Source organism: Mobula hypostoma, chromosome 5 (assembly GCF_963921235.1).
Source record: "Mobula hypostoma chromosome 5, sMobHyp1.1, whole genome shotgun sequence".
NCBI lineage: Eukaryota > Metazoa > Chordata > Chondrichthyes > Myliobatiformes > Myliobatidae > Mobula > Mobula hypostoma.
This window is the reverse complement of record NC_086101.1, coordinates 116,631,039-116,651,408: the sequence shown is the minus strand read 5'-3', so window position 1 is coordinate 116,651,408 and position 20,370 is coordinate 116,631,039. Positions and strand designations below refer to the sequence as shown.

General features: G+C 42.9%; 1 protein-coding gene across 2 annotated transcripts in view; it reads left to right on the top strand.

The window, feature by feature from the left end:
• Positions 1–20,370, top strand: part of LOC134346959 (misshapen-like kinase 1) — a 351,745-nt gene that overhangs the window by 253,191 nt on the left and 78,184 nt on the right. For both annotated transcript variants that reach the window (XM_063048859.1, XM_063048858.1), the window contains exons 13-15: positions 3,604–3,720; positions 15,094–15,288; positions 18,913–19,092. In XM_063048859.1, the coding sequence (XP_062904929.1) occupies positions 3,604–3,720; positions 15,094–15,288; positions 18,913–19,092 (492 nt within the window). The remainder of the gene's footprint in view (positions 1–3,603; positions 3,721–15,093; positions 15,289–18,912; positions 19,093–20,370) is intronic.

Here is a 20,370-nt window from a genome sequence, read left to right as displayed (position 1 = left end):
TTCAGAAAGATCCTTCAATTCCCAACCCCAAATTCCAGTTGTCTTTTCCGTAATGTTTGCCATCTCTGGAAGTTTGTTCCATGCCATATCCACTCCCATATTTTGGTATTTTATTAGTTTGAATCTTGCAAAGAATTGCACTGAATTTGTAGCATAGAAATAAACGCTTGGGCCTTCTCCCACCCCTCAAGATCTATTTAAAATATTTACAGCAGCAATATAATTATTTTCTTAACTCTTCTATATCTCTAAGAACTCTAAAGCCCAAGTTTTTCAGTTCATGAGACTACTTAGTTACTGGGAATGGACCTCACAGCTCTACACTGCTTAGCCTACCGTAACATAGAAGAGTACAGCATAGGACCAGGTATTCAGCCCACAATGTTGTGCTGAACCAGCTAAAAAGCAAATCAAAAACACTCAAACACATATTCCTTCTATCATGGCCATATCCCTCCATCTTCCTTATAACCATGTGCCTATCCAAACATCTTTCTTAAAAGCTTCTAATGTATTTGCCTCTATCAGCATACCAAGCAGTGCATTCCAGGTATTCACAACTTCCTGAGTAAAAAAAAACTCAATCCCTCACATCCCCTTTGAACCTACCCCCTCTCACCTTCATTGCATGCCCTCGGTATTAGACATATCAACCCTGGGAAACGGATACTCTCTGTCCACTCTATCTATGCCTCTGATAATCTTATAAACCTCTATTAGATCTCCCCTCAGCCACTGCTGCTCCAGAGGAAACAACCCACATTTATCCAGCCTCTCATGATTGTACATGCTGTCTAAACCAGGCAGCATCCAGGTAAACCTCTTCTGCACCCTCTTCAAAGCCTCAACATCTTTCCTATAGTGGGGTGACCAGAACTGTATGTAATACTTTTGAACTGAACTTTTCTCCTATAATGTCTTAGCAGCCATGCTGAGCTGAAGTGCTTCACGATACAGACTACAGAGCGTACAATCAGAGAAAGTCACGTTGAAAGCCACTCCAGTATCCCTGGATGACACAAGTATCATTCAATGTGACGTTCTGTAATTGGGCTCTCTGTTCTCTCTTCTCTTTGGAGTTTCAAAGATATGTTTAATGTCAGAGAAAAGTATACAATATATATCCTGAAATGCTTTTTCTTCTCAACCATGCACGAAAACAGAGGAGTGCCCCCAAAGAATGAATGACAATTAAATGTAAGAACCCCAAAGTCCCCCCCAACTCCCCTCCCTCCCACGCATAAGCAGCAGCAAAGCAATGATCCACCCTCTCCCCACCGGCAAAAAAAAGAGCATCGGCACCCATCACTGAGTACTGAAGCGTGAGCAAAGACACAGACTTGCAGTACACTTAAAACTACTCGCTCACTCAGTAATTTGACATACCACAGGCACGCGCGCGCTCCCTCTCTCTCCCCCCTCTCTCCCCCCCTCTCTCCCCCCCTCTCTCCCCCCCTCTCTCCCCCCTCTCTCCCCCTCTCTCCCCCCCTCTCTCCCCCCCTCTCTCCCCCCCTCTCTCCCCCCTCTCACCCCCTCTCTCTCCCCCCTCTCTCTCCCCCTCTCTCTCCCCCTCTCTCTCCCCCCTCTCTCTCCCCCTCTCTCTCCCCCCTCTCTCTCCCCCCCCCTCTCCCCCCCCCTCTCCCCCTCTCTCCCCCTCCCCCCTCCCCCTCTTTCTCCCCCCACCCCCAATAAGGGAGAAAGGGGTGTCTCCGTTTCATAGCAAGAGGGGAGACATAACAAACAACTCGCTGGTTTACAATGTTAAAAATCTGTTGTGTCGCTTTTTCCGAGCTCTGTGCCCAAAGATCTCAGGTCTCTGAACACACAGCCTTAGGTCTTCCATCTCCCACGACACACCGATCTCCAGGCTTGAAGTGAATGGGCAGCTGCAGCATTTCTGCTGCTTGCTGTGATGCGTAATGTGAGGGAAATTAGTGGGGAGGGATGAATGAACAACAAAACCACAGTGGGAACAATCTCCAGAGAGTGTGGGGGGGAGAGATGTGAGGATGTGTTTGTTGGTAGAATCCTGCTGAAGATGGCGGTGTTGGTTGCGAGAGTTCATGGGTTGATTGGTGAGGACAAGAGGAGCTCTATCCCTGTTAAGGCAGCAGGAAGATGAGGTGAGCATGGATGACTGGAAAGTGAAGGAGATATGGGTGATGAAGGGAAACTCTGTTATTTGAAGGAGGAGGACACCTCTGATGTCTTGGAAAGGAAAGCCTCATCCTGGGTACAGATGTGGTGGAGATTAAGGAACTGAGAAAAGGGAATAGCATTTTTTCTTTACAGGAGACAGAGTGGGAAGAGGTATAGTCAAGATAGCTGTGAGAGTCGACAGGTTTCTAAAAGGTGTCAGTAGGCGGTCAGTATCCAGAGATGAAGACAGAGAGATCAAGAAAGGGGAGATGTGTCAGAAATGAACCAAGTGAATTTAAGGGCAGGTTGGAAGTTGGAGGCAAAGTTGATGAAATTTACAGGCTCAGCATGAGTGCATGAAGCAGCACCAATGTAGTCATCAACGTAGTGCAGAAAGAATTTGGGATCATTACCAAGGAAGGCTTGGGATATGGACTGTTCCACCTAGCCAGTGAAGAGGCAAGCATAGCTGGGGCCCATACCGGTGCATGGCTACATCTTGAGTTTGGAGAAAGTGGGAGGAGTTGTTGAGGATGAGGAGCAGTTCCACCAGACGGAGGAGGTGGTGGTGGAGGGGAACATGGTTGGGCCACGTCTGCCCTCTTGTGTGAAGATAAAAGATACCATGACGGAAGACCAGAAGCGTTATCTTTACTCCTGGCCTGTGTTTGCCCTTTCAATCTTTATTTTTATGAAAGTTGGTGTTTTATTAGTGCTGAACCAAATATTACAAAAGGTTCATGGATGATGTTTGGTGGATGCAGATGCAGTTGATGTTACATCAGGGCTACTTTCATAGGAAGCTACACTAAAGCATTCCCACTAATACTATTCAGTCTTGGAAGAGCATTAAAAATTAGGAAGAAAATTAGCCTCAGTAGTGGTTGGAAACAATTCAGAAAATATGTAGCTCATGTGGTTGAGCAACACACATCAAAGTTGCTGGTGAACGCAGCAGGCCAGGCAGCATCTCTAGGAAGAGGTACAGTCGACATTTCAGGCTGAGACCCTTCTTCAGTACTCAGTGCATTGAGGTAGTAAAAAATTAAAGAATAACAGAATGCGGAATAAAGTGTTACGGTTACAGAGAAAGTGCAGAGCAGGAAGACAATAAGGTGCAGGGTCATAACGAGTTAGATTGTGAGGTCAAGATGCCTCACAATTGTACTAAGGGACTGCAACAGCAGGACAGTCCTTGAGCCAGGTGGTATGTGCTTTCAGGCTTTTACCTGATTTGGGTTGGACGGGGGGAGACAAGAGAATGTTCTGAGTGGGTGGGGTATTTGATTATGCTGTCTCCTTTACCAGAAGGATAACAGAGTCCATGGGCAGGGAGGTTGCTTCCCATGATGTGCTGGGCTGTGTCTACGACCTTCTGCGTTTCCTTGCGAACCTAAGGTGCAGATGCAGTCCTTTAATTTGCAACACGCGCACTGAGCTAAAGATTAAATCTCTAACTTTCAGCAACAACGCAGAGAACGGGAACTCCGCAAGCAGCAGGAAAAAGAGCATCAGCGGCAATTAGATGAGATGCAGCAGCTTCGAAGGGAAGAGGAGAGGAGACAAGCTGAGAGAGAACAGGTATACTCCCCACTTGCAGCAACGTAATTAATCTTTAACCAGTTATCATTTTATGTAGCGTTTGCATTTGGACTTTATCGTCTTCAAAGTATTTTTGGTCTGAAGGTCCATATTCAGTTCCTGGCCTTTTCTGACTCTGCCTGAGGCAATGTCAAAGCACCAAGTTAACTTTGATGTCCCTGGCTGACAAATGCAGCAATTCAACCAGAATCTGCCCTCTTTGTTAAGTGTTTTTATGCAAAAATACATTTGTGAATGTAGGGTGAGGAGTGGTTCAGAACCCACAAAGGCTTTTCTTCATACAATAGACTGCTGTTTCTCATTGGCTCATCTTAGAATGAAGAATACTGATACCCATGGGACCATGAGGTAGCAGGAACTGATGCCGTCGCAGGCAAGAAGGCAGCAAAATCCAGCCCCATGCCCCTGTACAATAGCGCACACTCCCTAATTTGCAACATTTGTTTGGGGTCTCACAATGCAAACTGTTCTTCGCCCACCAATTCATTTACCACATGATTCTCGGCACATTCTGACAAACAGTTCTTCACATATTACAAGAAACCTTGTTTAATCAGCATTTGAAGTATATGCTTGGAAGCTTCAAGGATCCAACAAACAACAGATTTTTTGCTGGAGATTGTTTGACCTAAAAGAAAAGGGGAATTTTACTTCACTCTGTACCAACTAATCTTTCTTATGAGCTGCCACTGTAAGTTGAATTATATACACTGAGACTAATGAGCAAATTTAAGTTATAAAACCAGTATTAGACAGCTTGTTAATCTACTTGCTTGCTGTCCACTATGCTGCTAGTGTTTACGGCAGCATGAAGATCCTCCACCCCTGGTGGTGTTGAGGCCTTCCTTCATCATATCAGTAGCTTCCTCTCGATTTTCACTATTGACAGTCATTCAAGTCCCAGGTGGAGACTCAGGAATACTATTGCACTCTGATGTAGAAGGATTCTTCGTTGCTAATTCCCTAACAGTTTTGTTTTACCAGTCAGTGATTGTTAGCCCTGAGCACCGCCCCCCCCCCCATGCCGAATCCGGTTGATAAGTGGACTACTTAGTCTGGCCTCTGCCCTTTTGACGTGTTTGACATGAATGACCCTACCAAGAGCCAAAGCAAAAGGCTCTGACTCCAGCCAAATAGTGCTCTCGGTCACTGAGGCACACAAGCCTTCAAACCCAACAGCAAGGTTGAGATCCTCTTGAAAGTGATAACCTACCATAACAATGTAATAAAACCCTTGGTGAGAAATTACCTGCCTCCTTGTTTTAAAGGGTGGGTAAGTGCTAGGTAGAGGGATGGAGACCGCCTCTGTTTGACAGTACATTCACTTGTCTTTCAGCCTGTTAGATGCAAAATAAAGTTTGCCCTGACAGCAGCAAGAAAATGCTCAAACCCCAGCCTTCAAGTTCTAGATTTGAAACATTCACAGTTTGCCTTAATTCAGCTTCTGCGTATCTTTGTCCCGTTTCCATCATTCAGGTCTCGCTGTGACCATACTCATTTTGGTATCCTTGGTATCAAATACTTCAAGTTTTCAGGGACATGATTTTCCTTTGAAACAATGATATGTGGTAGTATAACTCGAAGTGAAACTTCAGTGTGTTGTTTTTTTCCCTCCCCAAGTTGTACTTAAGCAGGTTTAATTTGTATCCGTGGACAAGGGTATTTTTTTCTTGATTGTTACCTTTCTTTTTCTGTTTCCGTGAATCATTTTGCATTCTCTGTTCCTAGGAGTACATAAGGCACCAATTAGAGGAGGAGCAGAGGCAGTTAGAGATTCTTCAGCAGCAGCTACTGCAAGAACAGGCTCTGCTTCTGGTAAATGGTGCAGGCCGTAAATCCTCATCCCTTTCATATCATTCCCAAGGTGTCTGCTCCTCTCCCTTATAGGGGTCATGCAACATTTTCACAGGAGTAACCAGGGTGTTTTCCTTTGACTCCTCCCTAACCCACCCCCCTCTCTCTCTCTATACCCCATGAACATCCACTCTTCCCCTGTCCTCAAACCCCTCATGAAAAGTATAGTTCCAGTAGTCAGAGTACTTTGTCCAGAATTTGAGGTGAGAGTGAGATTTTTAGCTGTTGGAATTATATCATAAATGACCAAGTAAAATATGTATCTTTAGATACACATTGGCATAAGGCTTAGATTTGAGTCTTTATTTTAAAATTCATAGGGGAGAAAGCACAACACTGGGACGTTGTTACCAATAGCCTTTTTGGCTTAGGTGGGATAGTATTTGCAGATTGGGATGCCAAGGGATATAGTGATTACTTGTCTTCCAGTACCCTGAAATGAAATCCCTAATGCAATCACCGTAGCAAAAAAAATTGGTATCTGTGGGATCGTTATGTCCTCTTTTGCGTGTGTGTGTAAGAATGATTTTTTTTTTATTTTTTTATCGTTAGGTCCTTATGTCGACATGCTAACTGGCAAGGTACACAGGTTTGGACATTGTTTCCCCCCACCCACCCCCATCCCTTCCCATTTCTGCTCTGCCCACCCCAGGATTACTCTACGTACTCTTGTAAAACATATTGAATGACCCCTTCAATCCATTTGCATCTCACTACAAGACCAATCCTTCAACGTCTTATCCTGTGTGTGTGTGTGTGTGTGTGTGTGTGTGTGTGTGTGTGTGTGTGTGTGTGCGTGCGCGCGCGCGTGCGCACAAGCGCGCCCATGTATGTGTGTATCCTTTTGCAGATTGTCCTAGTAACTAGTGCTTTTCTTTTGGTTCAGTCTAAATCCCAATCAGCAACCAATTTGCATTAAGGCATGGAGTGCAAATAGGACAAACGTAATGCGGAGTGAATCTGAAGTTGACATTTGGCCCCTTAGTGGCAGCCGTGGAGTTGGCAACTTTAGTTTTCTGGGCTATATCCTACTTGAAGCATGGTTCCACCACAAAACTCTAGATTTGAATTGTTCATAGGATTCAAAAAGATTTGCCTTAATGAAGAAGGCAGTCAATCTGGGCTTTGACAGACCCCTGTGAGCAGGTTGCTCACTGGTCAATTCTCAAGCAAAGAGATGGGTGGCTAATGCAGGCATAGGAAAAAGGAAGCATTATCTGCAAACATATCATTTAAGCTGCCCCGAAGGGGAATTGGATTCACTCTAGCTCTAGACTGAATTTAGATCAAGCATGTGCCAGATTTTTGATCTATCCTCATTCTGGAGTTCTGCCAGTGCATGTGGTTTTGCCATGAACTTGATTTCTCTCTTCCCATCCAACCCCACCCCTCAAAACTTTTAAGCATTACGAGCTTTTCTTGGGAATGTTTTATCGAGGATATATTGTGTGCTGACTGTGGTAACTTTGTCTAAGTAAGATAACTGGACCCAACTGAACTTTATAAATCTGTTCAAAATCGAAGATGATGAATTAAAAGATTCAAAACTAATACTTATGTCCAAAAAGTCCTGTTTTAAGATTTCAGCAAAGAGCTCTACCCCACTGGCCAATTAAACCACATCCTACACTTGTCAGCAAGTTTGCTGAGTGGTACGATGGTTCTGTTCCATGAATTCTGAGCCACAAAAATGGAATGCGTTGGAGAGCTAGAATATTGTGATTAATCCTCTGCTGGTAATCCAATTCTCTGCTAGAGTCATAGATAAGTATAGTACACCCTTTGGCCCACCCTGTCCATTTAAACTGCCTACTCCCATTAATCTGCACTAGGACCACAGCCCTCCATACTCCTACCTTGCATGTACCTAGCCAAACTTCTCTTCAACGTCAAAATCAAGCTGGCATGCATCACTTGTGCTGGCAACTCATTCCACACTCTCACCACCCTCTGAATGAAAAAGTTTCCCTCATGTTCCCCCAATCGCAGTGGAAAAAGCCTGCTTGCTTTTACCCATAGTTTTGTATACCTCTATCAAACCTCCTCTCAATTGTCTCCGTTCCAAGGAATAAAGTCTTAAACAATTCAATCTTTCCTTTTAACTCAGATCTTCCAGTTCTAGCAACATCCTTGTAAATTTTCTCTGTACTCTTTCAACCTTATTAATATTTTTCCTTAGGTAGATGACCAAAACTGCACTCAATCTCCAAATTAGGCTTCACCAATGTCTTATACAACTTCAACATAACCTCAAATCTCCTGTCCTCAATATTTTGATTTACTTGCTTTTTCCTCTATGTACTAGATTCACTTTGCCTTTAAACCACAACACAGAGCTGGGTAGAAGTGATTGGTAATAACCAGACTGAATAAACCACCAAAATAACTGACAAAGTAAACGACTGAAGCACAGATGGAATGTTGTTGATCTCATGTTAGTTTAATTGTTAAATCATCTGAGAGTATGTATGGAATAAAAATGCTTACAAATTTCATTTTCTTCTAAACTTTTATCACCATTTTCATCCTTTCATGTGAAACTAATATTTAATTCGCTACTATTCATAATCTATCAAACCCGGGGTGGGGAGGAGTGCAATTATTTCATCTGGTTGATGAAATTTGATATCCTGGCAATTATTGCCCTATCACAATGTGAGCATTGTGCGTCAAATGATGTGCATCAAGTTTATTAATTGTAACATACTATCTTTTGTGTCCCCAACCTGGTATTTCAGTGGTAAGTTATCCTAGATGTGTTGGTATTGGCTTGCTACTTCTCTTACTTGGGCTTTCAAATAGAAGCTTGTCTGTTTTCCAATTTGCACCTTCCAATTTTTAAAAATTCTTATTTAGGATATGAGCATTGCCAGCAAGTCTGATATTCATCCCTAATTGTCCTTAAGACAGTGTTATAAGGATCACCTCTTATAACACTGATCAGAGAGAATCTGTAATTACCAACAAGCACCTTTATTGTCTAAACTAACAAGTACATGATTTCATACACAAAGTACCAGTGTGCACACCCGGTAGGTTTCCCTGACTCTTCTGAATAGTCAAAGAATAGAAAAGTTAATACCTAGGCAGAGGAGTCTGCACTGGCCAGGCATTCCTTATAGTCACAATTCACTCTCCAGCACACCCACAGTGTCTGTTTTTATATTCATTCCTTACCAATTCAAATGTTGCATTTCGGTGTTATTGTCTGTGGGTCATCTGATTGACCTTTACACTTTTTTATTGGCTCTCATCCAAGCCAGCATACATTTATTGCCCTTCTTCCAAGTGACAACTGATAACCTATGGCTCTTTGTTCTCAATCAGTAGTCAGCTCAAATCACTCAGGGCAGACACGGACCCCAACATTCACAAACCTGCATGTTATGTCCAAGCAAAGAATACCTCACTAATAACTTCTTGTTTTGAAATGATCTCTAGTCCAATGGATTTCCTGGAGCATTGTGTCTACTTTAAAATATTAATCAAGCCGAGCACTTCAGTTCACAAAATGGAGGGCACAGAGTTGCTTCGCCAAATGGCAGCCTCCATCTCCTTCGACTTTCTGGCAAGAACAAAGACAATTGGTCTGGCTGCTTCCACTGTCCTTGATTCATTTGAATTCACTGATTTGAGGCTGAGTTCTTTCTGACAAACATGGTATTAAGTGGTTACCTTTAATCACTCCAAATTTTCTGGTACTGGTACTTTTCGGTAGAAAGTTCCAGGATTTAGACCCAGCCAAAATGAAAGCATGGTGATATGTTTCCAAACCAGGACTCTTTTCTTTAACCTCAGTGATGGAGATGTAGGAGATGCTGTTGCAAGAGTAAGCAATGGTGCATATTTAAGTGGCATATGTTGTGGCCCCTATAGTTAAGGAATTGAACAGTTAGAGTGTGGGCTGAGTGCCGTCGGTAGATTTCATAGTGCCTCAACATGCTTTGAACAGTTCTGTAACATGTCCTTCTGTTCGGGGTCCCTCTGAGTTGGCTACTACTGATTCTTACTCCATTGCCCCCATTTGCTGAACTGTTGGCACCTTTATTGTCCTACAGCCCAGTTTCTGACCTTGTATCTTTTTTTATCACTGGGCCTCCCTCCCCATACCTCAGTTTATTTTCACCCAGGCACTTAGTTATCTTTTGAATCAGCCACTTGAAGGCTCCAATAGCTGACCTCTAGTAAAAAGTAAATTCTCTCTTCTCTTCCCCCTCCACCCCAGCTCTCCCCCCCTCTCTCTCCCCCCCCCCCTCTCAATTGCTCCACATCCACCCAATCTCACAGTCCCTTCCATTTCTGGCTTTTCATTGGCACCTTTACCTTAATCTGCTTAATCCTAATCTTGGGTTTTTCCTCCTCTGGACATCTCCACTCTGCTCTCTCCCTCTCCTTCAGTAAACCCAATCCCTTGACCGGACTTTCAGCAATTCACGCCAATATCCCCTTATGTGGCTGTTTTAATTACACTCCCATAAAGTGCCTGAGGATGTTCTATTACAACAAAGAAGTATATGTAAGTATTTATAGAGCAACACACAGCAAATGCTGGAGGAACTCAGCAGGCCAGGCAGTATCTATGGGGAAAAAAGTGCAGTCGACGTTTTGGGCCGAGACCCTTCAGCAGGACTCATATAGACAGAGGTTTCTTTTGCGTAGGGGGAAAAAGCAGCTATTTTTGTGTAGTAAGGAGGTGAATGATATTGCGGCCCATTGTGCTGTTTAATGGAGGACTGCTGGCACCAATTCAGATTAAAGTTACCACTTCTGCATACCCAGCACCAGCAGATTCACCTACCTGGGCAGCATCATTCGACAGGATGGAGGGACCAAGGACGGCATTCAGTGCAGAATCACCAAAGCTAAACGTGTCTTCAGTTCAGTGAGCAACATATGGGGATCAACCAAGAACAGTACCCATACCAAGGTGAAGCTGTGCCAGAGCTGCCCACAATCTTGTACGGGTCAGAATATTGGCACATGACGAAGAGCAACCTTGCCAACCTGTCATCACTCCACACCAGGAGCCTATGGAAGATCCACCATATTTTCTGGCCAAGAAAGACTTCCAACCATGCCCAAGAGGACATGGTCACAAGCATCATGAGGAAACAGAGATGGATTAGGCTTGTGATGAGAAGAAAGGCCAACTAATTCATTGAGTCAGCGCATCATCGGACCCCTGAAGGACAGAGAAGATGCGGGAGACCAAAGAAAACTTGGCGCCATACCATAGAGGCAGAAATGTGGACCCTGAACCACACCTGGGGCACAGTAGAAAAGATGGCCAAGGACGGACAGAGATGGAGGACCTTTATTGCTGCCCTAAACGCCAACAGTGTAACAGGCAGTAACTAACTAACTGAACTTCTACATTAGAGATGTAGATATATTTCCAATTCAGGAAGGTGCACGATTTGGAGAAGAATCTGTTGTCTTCGACTTCTATAATGAAGATTTAGGGATCTGGTTGGAATAGTAACCCCAAGTAGTGCATTATGGAGCTGGCATATGCTGCAGCCACTGTTGTTTAAAAATAAAATGAATGATTAGAGTGCTAGATACAATGCCATTAGTAGATTTCATGTGCTTCAAATTAGTTTGAATTGCATGAAATTCTCTCCCTCTATTCCAGTCCAATTATAACCCATCTTGCCTGTTTGCTTATATATGCTCCCTTCCCATCTTTGTGCACAAATAGTATTATTTATTTATGGAGATACCATGCAGAATTGGCCTTTCTGACACTTGGAGCCATGTCGCCCAGCAATCCCCCAGTTTAATTCAAGCCTATTCATGGGACAGTTTACAATGACCAATTAACCTACCAGCCAGTACATCTTGGGACTGTGGGAGGAAACTGGAGCACTCGAAGGAAACCCACGCAGTCGTGGGGAGAACATACAAACTCCTTACAGACAGCGGCTGGAATTAAACCCGGGTCGGCTGTACTGTAAAGCATTGTGCTAACCACTATACTACTGTGCTGGTTATGGAATCATACCAGCTGGTTCTATTGAAGGTATATCCAAATGGTTCTATTCCTGGAATGCTAAAAATTTGCCCCCTCTTTATACTGCATCCAACTCTATTTGAAGTTCTGTTTGCTTTCCCCACTTTCAATCAATCCAGTACAACACTAAACACAAGAGCAAATTCTCCATCCCTGATCCTGTGGAATCTAGGGTACCAAAGCCCTCCATTTGTTTCTCCTTATGTTAAGTGCCCAGTCTTTGACACGGTGGTAACTGAAAGCCTCAAGTCAGCTATTTCTTTGCAGGCAGGCAACATAAATCAGAGCATGTGAATCCCCGGGTTGCTCTACTGCTGTGTGAAATGTTATTTATAGAATGAAACTGACAGAGGCACAGAAGCAGACAGGCCACCCTCTCAGCTTAGGAAGTGTGCATGTGGAGAAGGAACAGATGTTTACCTTTTAAAATGTGATGAATGAAAAGAGAATGCTACAGCATTGTGGGAGACTGCTTCTGCTGCTCTGGATCAAAATTAGTCCAATGACATTGGGCTGTTGGTTTTAAAGTTCAAAGTAAATTTTATTATCAAAGTGCATCTGTGTCACCATGTACAACCCTGAGATTCATTTTCCTGCAGGCATACTCAGCAAATCTATAGAATAGTAACTATAACAGGGTCAATGAAAGATCAACCAGAGTGCAGAAGATAACAAACTGTGCAAATGCAAATATAAATTAATAGCAATAAATAAAGAGATCATGAGATAGAGTTCTTAAGGTGAGATCATTGGTTGTAGGAACATCTCAATGATGGAGCAAGTGAGTGTAGTTATCCCCTTTCAGTCAAGAGCCTGTTGGTTGAGGGGTGCTAACTATTCTTGAACCTAGTGGCACGAGTCCTGAGGCTCTTGAACGTTCTTCCTGATGGCAGCAGTGTGAAGAGAGCATGTTCTGCGTGGTGGGGTTCTCTGATAGATGCTGCTTTCTTATGAGAGCTTTCAGGTAGATGTGCTCAATGGTTGGAAAGGTTTTATCCACGATGTACTGAGCCGAATCCACTACCTTTTCTAGGATTTTCCATTTAAAGGCATTGCTTTGAAAACTTTTCTCCCATACCAAAGCTCCCTGTTTAAATAATGTTCTAATCCTCAGATGAGACCCCAGAGTTTACGATGATAAATTTTTTCTTGAATGTAGCAATAATGGTTGTGCCACTGAAGGAGTAACCCGAAGAACGTGTTCAAGTCAGTTGTCTGATAATTTGAAAAATAAATCAGGACTTAAAATTCTGGTATAAAGGAATCTGTCCCCTTTGTGTTGCCTGCTTTTGCATGGTCCATTTGTGATCCCAATAGGTTTGATTTCTAATGACCTAACACAGTTCTGTTAAAACGATCAGAAATTCTGTAATATTGGAGCAATAGTAGGCTACTTTGTCCTTCAGGCTTTTTATAGTATCCAACAAGCTTGTGACTTGCCTTTGATCCCAGCTCAATTTTCTGCATCTGTACCTATTTCCCTCTCTTCCTTTGAAGTCCAGAAACACTTATGCAGCATTTTTATGATCTCCAGCATCTTCTGTGGTGGAGAATTCCAGGTATTCATCACTCTTCATCTCAGTCCAAAGTAATTCACACCCTATTCTGAGACCATGATTCCCAGTTTTAGACAGCTCCCATCACGTTGACTCATACACAAATTTTGTCAGTTCCAATGAGATTGCCGCTTATTCTTCTAAATTTAAGCAAATATGAGATAATAAGATATAGGAATAGAATTAGGCTATTTGGCACATCGAGTCTGCTCTGCTATTCCAGCATGGCTGATCCATTTTTCCTCTCAGCCCCGATCTCCTGCCTTCTCCCTGTGTCCGTTCAAGCCCTGACCAGTCAGGAATCTATCAGCCTCTGCCTTAAATATACATAAATACAGCTGCCTATTGCAATTAATTTCACAGATTCACCACTCTCTGGCTAAAGAAATTCCTCCTTATCTCCATTCCAAAAGTATGCCCCTCTGTTCTGAGGCTGTGTCCTCTGGTCTTAGACTTTCCTACCATAGGGAACACCCTCTTCACATCCACTCTATCAAGGCCTTCCACCGTTCAATAGGTTTCAGTGAGGTCACACCTCATTCTTCAGAATTCCAGCAAATACAGGTCCAGAGCTATCAAACATTCTTTGTATGACAAGCCATTCAATCCTGGAATAATTTTCATGAACCTCCTTTGAACTCTCTCCAGTTTTAGCACATTATTTCTAAGAAAAGGGGCCCAAAACTGCTCACAGTACTCCAATTGAGGCCTCACCAGTGCTTTATAGAGCTTCAACATTACGTCCTTGCTTTTATATTCTAGTCCTCTTGAAATGAAAGCTAACATCATATTTGTCTTCCTTACCACCAACTCGACCTGCAAATTAACCTTTTTTGAAATCCTGCAAGAGAACTCCCTAGTCCCTTTGCACCTCAGATTTCTGAACTTTCTATCCATTTAGAAAGGAGTCGACCCTTTTATTTCTTCTACCAAAGTACATGATTATACACTTGCTGACACCATATTCCATCTGCCACTTCTTTGCCCCTTCTCCTAATCTAAATCCTTCTGTAGCCCCTCTGCTTCTTCAAAACTACCTGCCCCTTCACCTATCTTCATACCATCCACAAACTTTGGTCTTGTGTACTCAATCTCTCCGTGTAGAGCAAGCGTGCTACCCAGGAGCCAGTTTGGTGAATCTTCAGTGCCATACCTCTATGGCAAGTATATTCTATTTTGAGATGGTGAGATCATATTCCAAGTGTGCTATCATCAAAACTTTGATGTGATTTCAGTAAGTACTCCTGTACTCAAAATCTTTGTGGTAATGGCCAGCATACTTTTAGTTGTGCTGCACCTGCATGAAAGCATTGTTTACAAGTGTACCTGGGTCCCTCTGAAAAGCAATGATTCCCAATCTGTCACCATGTAGAAAGTACTGTTTTCTAAACCTAAGTGGCTGACCCCAAATCTTTCCACAGCTTGTGCTATCTACCACGTTCTCGCCCACTCAATATTCTTTTGAGTCATATGTGGATTGCAATGGAATAAGACAAGTATCATCACAATGATTTCAGGACATCTGTGGAAAGCCAATACAGTATATGCTCGCCTTGCCAACAGCACACACGCCCTCTGTTTTTTTTAATGGTTTTGTTGGGACTTCTGCATCCATTGGTTTAGCTCATATCAGTTTGAAACAGGGGTTGGCCTGGAGTCTGTGGACCCTTCAGTTAATGGCAGAGATCCATGGCATTAAAAAAGGTTAGGAACCCGTGGTCTCAAAGAGCTATGCACGCCGTTAGTGATGCTGACAAGAGTAGCCTTGATGTTGCTGATGTTGGGGAAGTAGGTATTAGTTGCTCTACTAAAGCAAGTACTTTTATGTTGGCATGGCTGAGGTGGTTAGCTTTAACTGTAGTTAAGCTGTTGCGCTTTGCAAAGTAAGTCACTGCCATTCTGATGGGCGTGGTTATGTCACGGTTGCAGGAGTACAAGCGGAAGCAGCTGGAGGAGCAGCGGCAGTCCGAACGGCTTCAGCGGCAGCTGCAGCAGGAGCACGCCTTCCTCATGTCACTGCAGCAGCAGCAACAGAAGCAGCAGCAGCCACCTCAGGAAAAGAAACAACTGTATTACTACAATAAAAATGTGAATCCTTCTGACAAACCAGCCTGGGCAAAGGAGGTAAATCCTCAGGAAACTCCTGTTCTGCATCTTGATCATAAGATACAGGAGCAGAACTAGGCCATTTTGGCCATCAAATCTGCTCCGCCATTTTATCATGGCTGATCCATTTTCCCTCTCAGCCCCAATATCCTACCTTTTCCCTGCTACCCTTCATGCACTGACTAATCGAGAATCTATCAATCTCGGCCATAAATATACCCAGTGACTCTGCCTCCATTGCTGCCTCACCACTCTCTGATTAAAGAACTTCCTCCTCACCTCCTTTCGAAATGGACATCCCTCTTTTCTGAGGCTGTGTCCTCTGGTCTTAGGCTCCCCCAGCATAGAAAACATCCTCCCCACAACCACTCTTATCGGTGTCTTTCAACGTTTGATTAGGTCACTCCTCGTTCTTCTGAACTCCAATGAGTAGAGGCCCAAAGCCATCAAACTCTCCTTATTTCGTAAACCTTTCAATTCCAGAATCAATTTTGTAAACTTTTTTTGAACCCTCTCCAATGTCAACACATCCTTTCTTAGATCTTGGTGCTGATCTTCAGGGAGACGTGGCTGAAGTACAGAGGAACATCTTTAGCCATTCGGGCCCATTCCGACTTTCAATTAAATCATCCCATCAGATCGCTGCTCAGTATCCCAACACTTACATTTGGTATCTGTTATGTATGCATGGAACAGGAATGATGTGAAGGAGTAGAATTAAGTGTTTTTACTGAGTCATGATAGCCACGAATTGGGGCGTGCCAAGACAAAATCATGCAAATTTGATGACCTGTGCAAAAGGAGGGGTCCATCCCCACATAGGAAGCCCAATCAATTCACCATATAATGAATCATCAGGCATGTGCATGCACACTTATCACATTCTCGTAATCGGTATCAAATGATTCGGTAGCCACCCTACCTTTACCGAAGTATCTACGAGGGGTGATTGATAACTTCATGGCCTAAGGTAGGAGTCAATTTTAGAAAACCTGACGCATTTATTTTTTGCTACATTTGCACACTTAGTCCAGCTTATAAGTTAAGGAATAAAGTGGAAGGAGATGAGTTATTAACTTCAAACTTTCTGCATTTTCACTCAGAGTTGAACTGCATGTGCATGTAACGAGAGCTGTCTAACTGATCTCCTTCTACCTTAGGCCATGAATTTATCAATCACCCCTGCTGTGGACCACTTCTACAAAGAAGGGATCCGTATGCTCCATGATTGCTGGACTAAGTGTGTACATGTAGAGGGGACTATGTTGAAAAATAAATGTGCTAGGTTTTCTGAAATTGACTCCTTCTACCTTAGGCCACGAACTTATCAATCACCCCTCGTATCAATAAACTTGGCCACTGTTGTATTTTCTCCGGGCATTAATCCAGATTTCAAATACCTTTTGTGTGAAGGTGGATTAATTTTCCTGACATAATTGTGAATGGCACTGCTACAATTTTAAACCTACGCTTCCCTGTGCAAGTAGTTTCTGCTCCTCTTCAACTAACATTTCCCATTTTAAACATATGACTAGTAATTGCAGAATTTTGGAAAAAGAACACATACTGAATACTGTTTAATTCAGTTGGATGAAATAAAGGTTATTTGCGAGAGGAGAACTCTGAGAGGGTTGGTGAAATGTAAAGATCAGAGAAAAAGCTTTTTTAAAATCAACATTCATCGATGGGTCTGTTATTCATGGAAGAATCATTGATCTAGGTAGTTGTGGCAAAGAAGGAATGAGATTAATAAACCGACTTAATCTTTTCCCATTCAGCCACAGGACATGCAACACTTATGCTTTCCACTTCTGTCGGTATTATTCAGGTCCAAAGTGGTATTTGTAAGTGAAGGTGCAATTATTTTGCAAATCTTTTGCAAATCTTTCAATCTACTGTACTGCATTCAGTGGCATCCCCCGCATTGGAATAACACAAATGTAGATTGGGTGAACAGTTTGTGGAGCTCCTGAATTCAGTCCTCAGGAATGACCCTGTAATGTTGAAGCAGGTTTAAAGGTTTGGTGAGTGAGACAAAAGACACTGATTGCAAATCAACACAGTAATCATATCAAATATGAGAAAATCTACAGATGCTTGAAATCCAGGCAAAACACAAAATACTGGAGCAACTCAGCAGGTCAGGCAGCATCTATGGAAATGAATAAACAGTCAATCTTCTCGGCACAAGACATCAAATTGGTTTATTAATTTCATTCCTTCCTTTTCACAACTGCCTAGATGTAGGGTCTTGGCCCAAACATTAATCATTTGTTTAAAAATGAACAGTGAAACACTAAACATGGCATCTAGCTAAATAAATGTTCATCTAAATTCAGTTCAATTCAAATTTAATTGTCATTCAACCATACTTGAATACTCATGAATACAGCCAAATGAGACAACATTACACCATGGTTAAGGAGCAAAACACAGAACCAACTGTCATACACAGCACAAAGCACACAAATCATGTACAAGGTAGCAAGCACAAATGCTGTAACAGTCATGCAATAAGAGTCCAAACTTGCACCATCAATCTGCAGTTAACCACAACAGAACCAGTCTTCTGTTGAGCAAACACTATTGGGGGGTGGGGTGGGCAGCACTAGCTCCTGCCATGCCATGCCGCCCCTGGTGGGGCACACAAGCTCTGATACCTCTCAGGCAACACTGCAGCTTGAGACCTAGCTCTTGCATGTACAAGATAACAAGCACATATAGATAACAGTAAAAATACAACTGTGCAAAATATATAGTATGTAGTCCAGACCCTTCAGTCCATTGAAATCTTCGGTCGACCACAATAGAGCTTCTCTTCTGCCAGGTGGCAGCACCAACTCCAGCCAGGATGCTATGCCACACCACCCCTGGTGGAGTGCACCAGCTCAGAATGCCTCTGTCCTGACAGCCTAATTCTGCTCCTGTATCTTGTGGCCTAAACTGGTCTGATTTTAGTTATTTCATATCCACCAACCTGGTAGAGTCTTGAATGTCCTCCGAAATTTTCTAGCAAGTTATTTCAAAGAAAATTAGTTTTGAGCACAAATGTTAGCTTTGGTCATAAAGGTAACATCCTATAAGTGAATGGCTATTTTAAACAAAAAGTCACAGGGAACCCAGTTTCCACAGTTGTTCTATACAGGTTGTAGGTCCTTTGCTTCCTTAAGGTTGCTATTAAATGACAAATGTTCCATAGAGTTGTCTGAAATTGAGTTTCTTGTTCAGCAAAAAATCACTTGGTTAAATTTAAAGCTCTACCTGCACTGTCACCACAAGGAAGATACAAGCTTGTAAGTTGTGCAAGTACCAGTTGCACTGGAGTTGCATGCCATGGCTTCACACACAGACCAATACAATATCATGTTGCTCAAATGCATAAAAATCCATATATAATCTATTCAGTATTGCTGCCTTTCACAATTTAGCATCGAGCATTAAGTCACTGAAAAGTGATGCATTGGTCTCTTGGCTAACAAAGTATTAGGAGTTACTTTCTGTTCAGTGCAGCCCCTTTGAAACAAAATCCAACGAAGTCTCAATCAATCAAGATGACATAGTTGAGTCTAATTAATCAATATGAATCTCTGGTCATTTTGTTGACATCAAATTACATGCCTGCCTTGATTTCTATCTGCAAAGGTTGAAGAACGCTCCAAAATGAACCGGCAAAACTCTCCTGGTGCCAAGCCTAAGATGGGGACCACAATATCTGATCCATCGCTGCAGTCACTCTCTGAATCCGTACCCAACAATTCCGCCCAGGCTTCACAGACGCCACCCATGCACCGGCCGGTGGAGCCCCAGGGAGCCCAGTCAAAGGTGGGTGATTGCCACAGCTGGCTTTTCACTGGTGCTTTCATGTTTGGAAAAACTACTGTAGGCCTGGATTATTTTACAGAAACACGCGGTTCACACACTGCAGTTTCAGATTTTCCTTCCACTCATCGGCAGTTACTGCTGGGTCTCCAAAATCACTGAAGCAAATTGAACACAAAACCACAGGTGCTGGGATCTGGAGCAGTAAATGAGCTGTTGGAAGAACTCAGCAAGTTGTGTGCATGTTCTCAAACCAAAACTTGCAGTTCCCTCTATAGATGCTGCCTGACCCATTGAGTTTCTACAGCACCGGGGTTCCCGACTTTTTTGTTTATGCCATAGACCCCCACCATTAAGTACAGGGTCCGTGCACCCAGGTTGGGATCCACTCCTATACAGCGCTTTTTTTTGCTTAACTGTACTGGTGTCAAACACGGTAACCATCTAGCATATGAATCATTTGCATTTCATGATATAGAGCTGTTGGTTGTCCACTGAAGTTACAGAAACTCAGTTGTTCCACTGGCATTTCAAGCTCCACGTGACCCTCTTTCATCATAACCTATCCAAGTATTCCATGGTCCCTTGTATTTTTATCGTCTTCTCCTCGGGGCCTTAGCTGTCAGTGGAGCAATCAGAATCAGATTTAATATCACTGGTGTATGTCGTGAAATTTGCTGACTTTGTGGCAGCAGTACAATGTAATATATAATGGAGGAAAAATGTGAATTACAGTAAGTGTGTATGTATATATGTGTATTATGTTTGTGTGTGTATGTGTGTGTACACAAATACGCACATGCAAACAATCAAAAATTTGGGCACCCCAAGAGACTTGAGCTCTCAGATAACTTTTACCAAGGTCTCAGACCTTAATTAGCTTGTTAGGGCTATGGCTTGTTCACAGTCATCGTTAGGAAAGCCCAGGTGATGCAAATTTCCAAGCTTTATAAATACCCTGACTCCTCAAACCTTGTCTCAACAGTCAGCGGCCATGGGCTCCTCTAAGCAGCTGCCTAGCACTCTGAAAATTAAAATAAATGATGCCCACAAAGCAGGAGAAGGCTATAAGAAGATAGCAAAGTGTTTTCAGGTAGCCGTTTCCTCATTTCATAATGTAATTAAGAATGGCAGTTAACAGGAACAGTGGAGGTCAAGTTGAGGTCTGGAAGACCAAGAAAACTTTCTGAGAGAACTGCTCGTAGGATTGCTAGAAAGGCAAATTAAAACCCCTGTTTGATTGCAAAAGACCTTCAGGAAGATTTAGCAGACTCTGGAGTG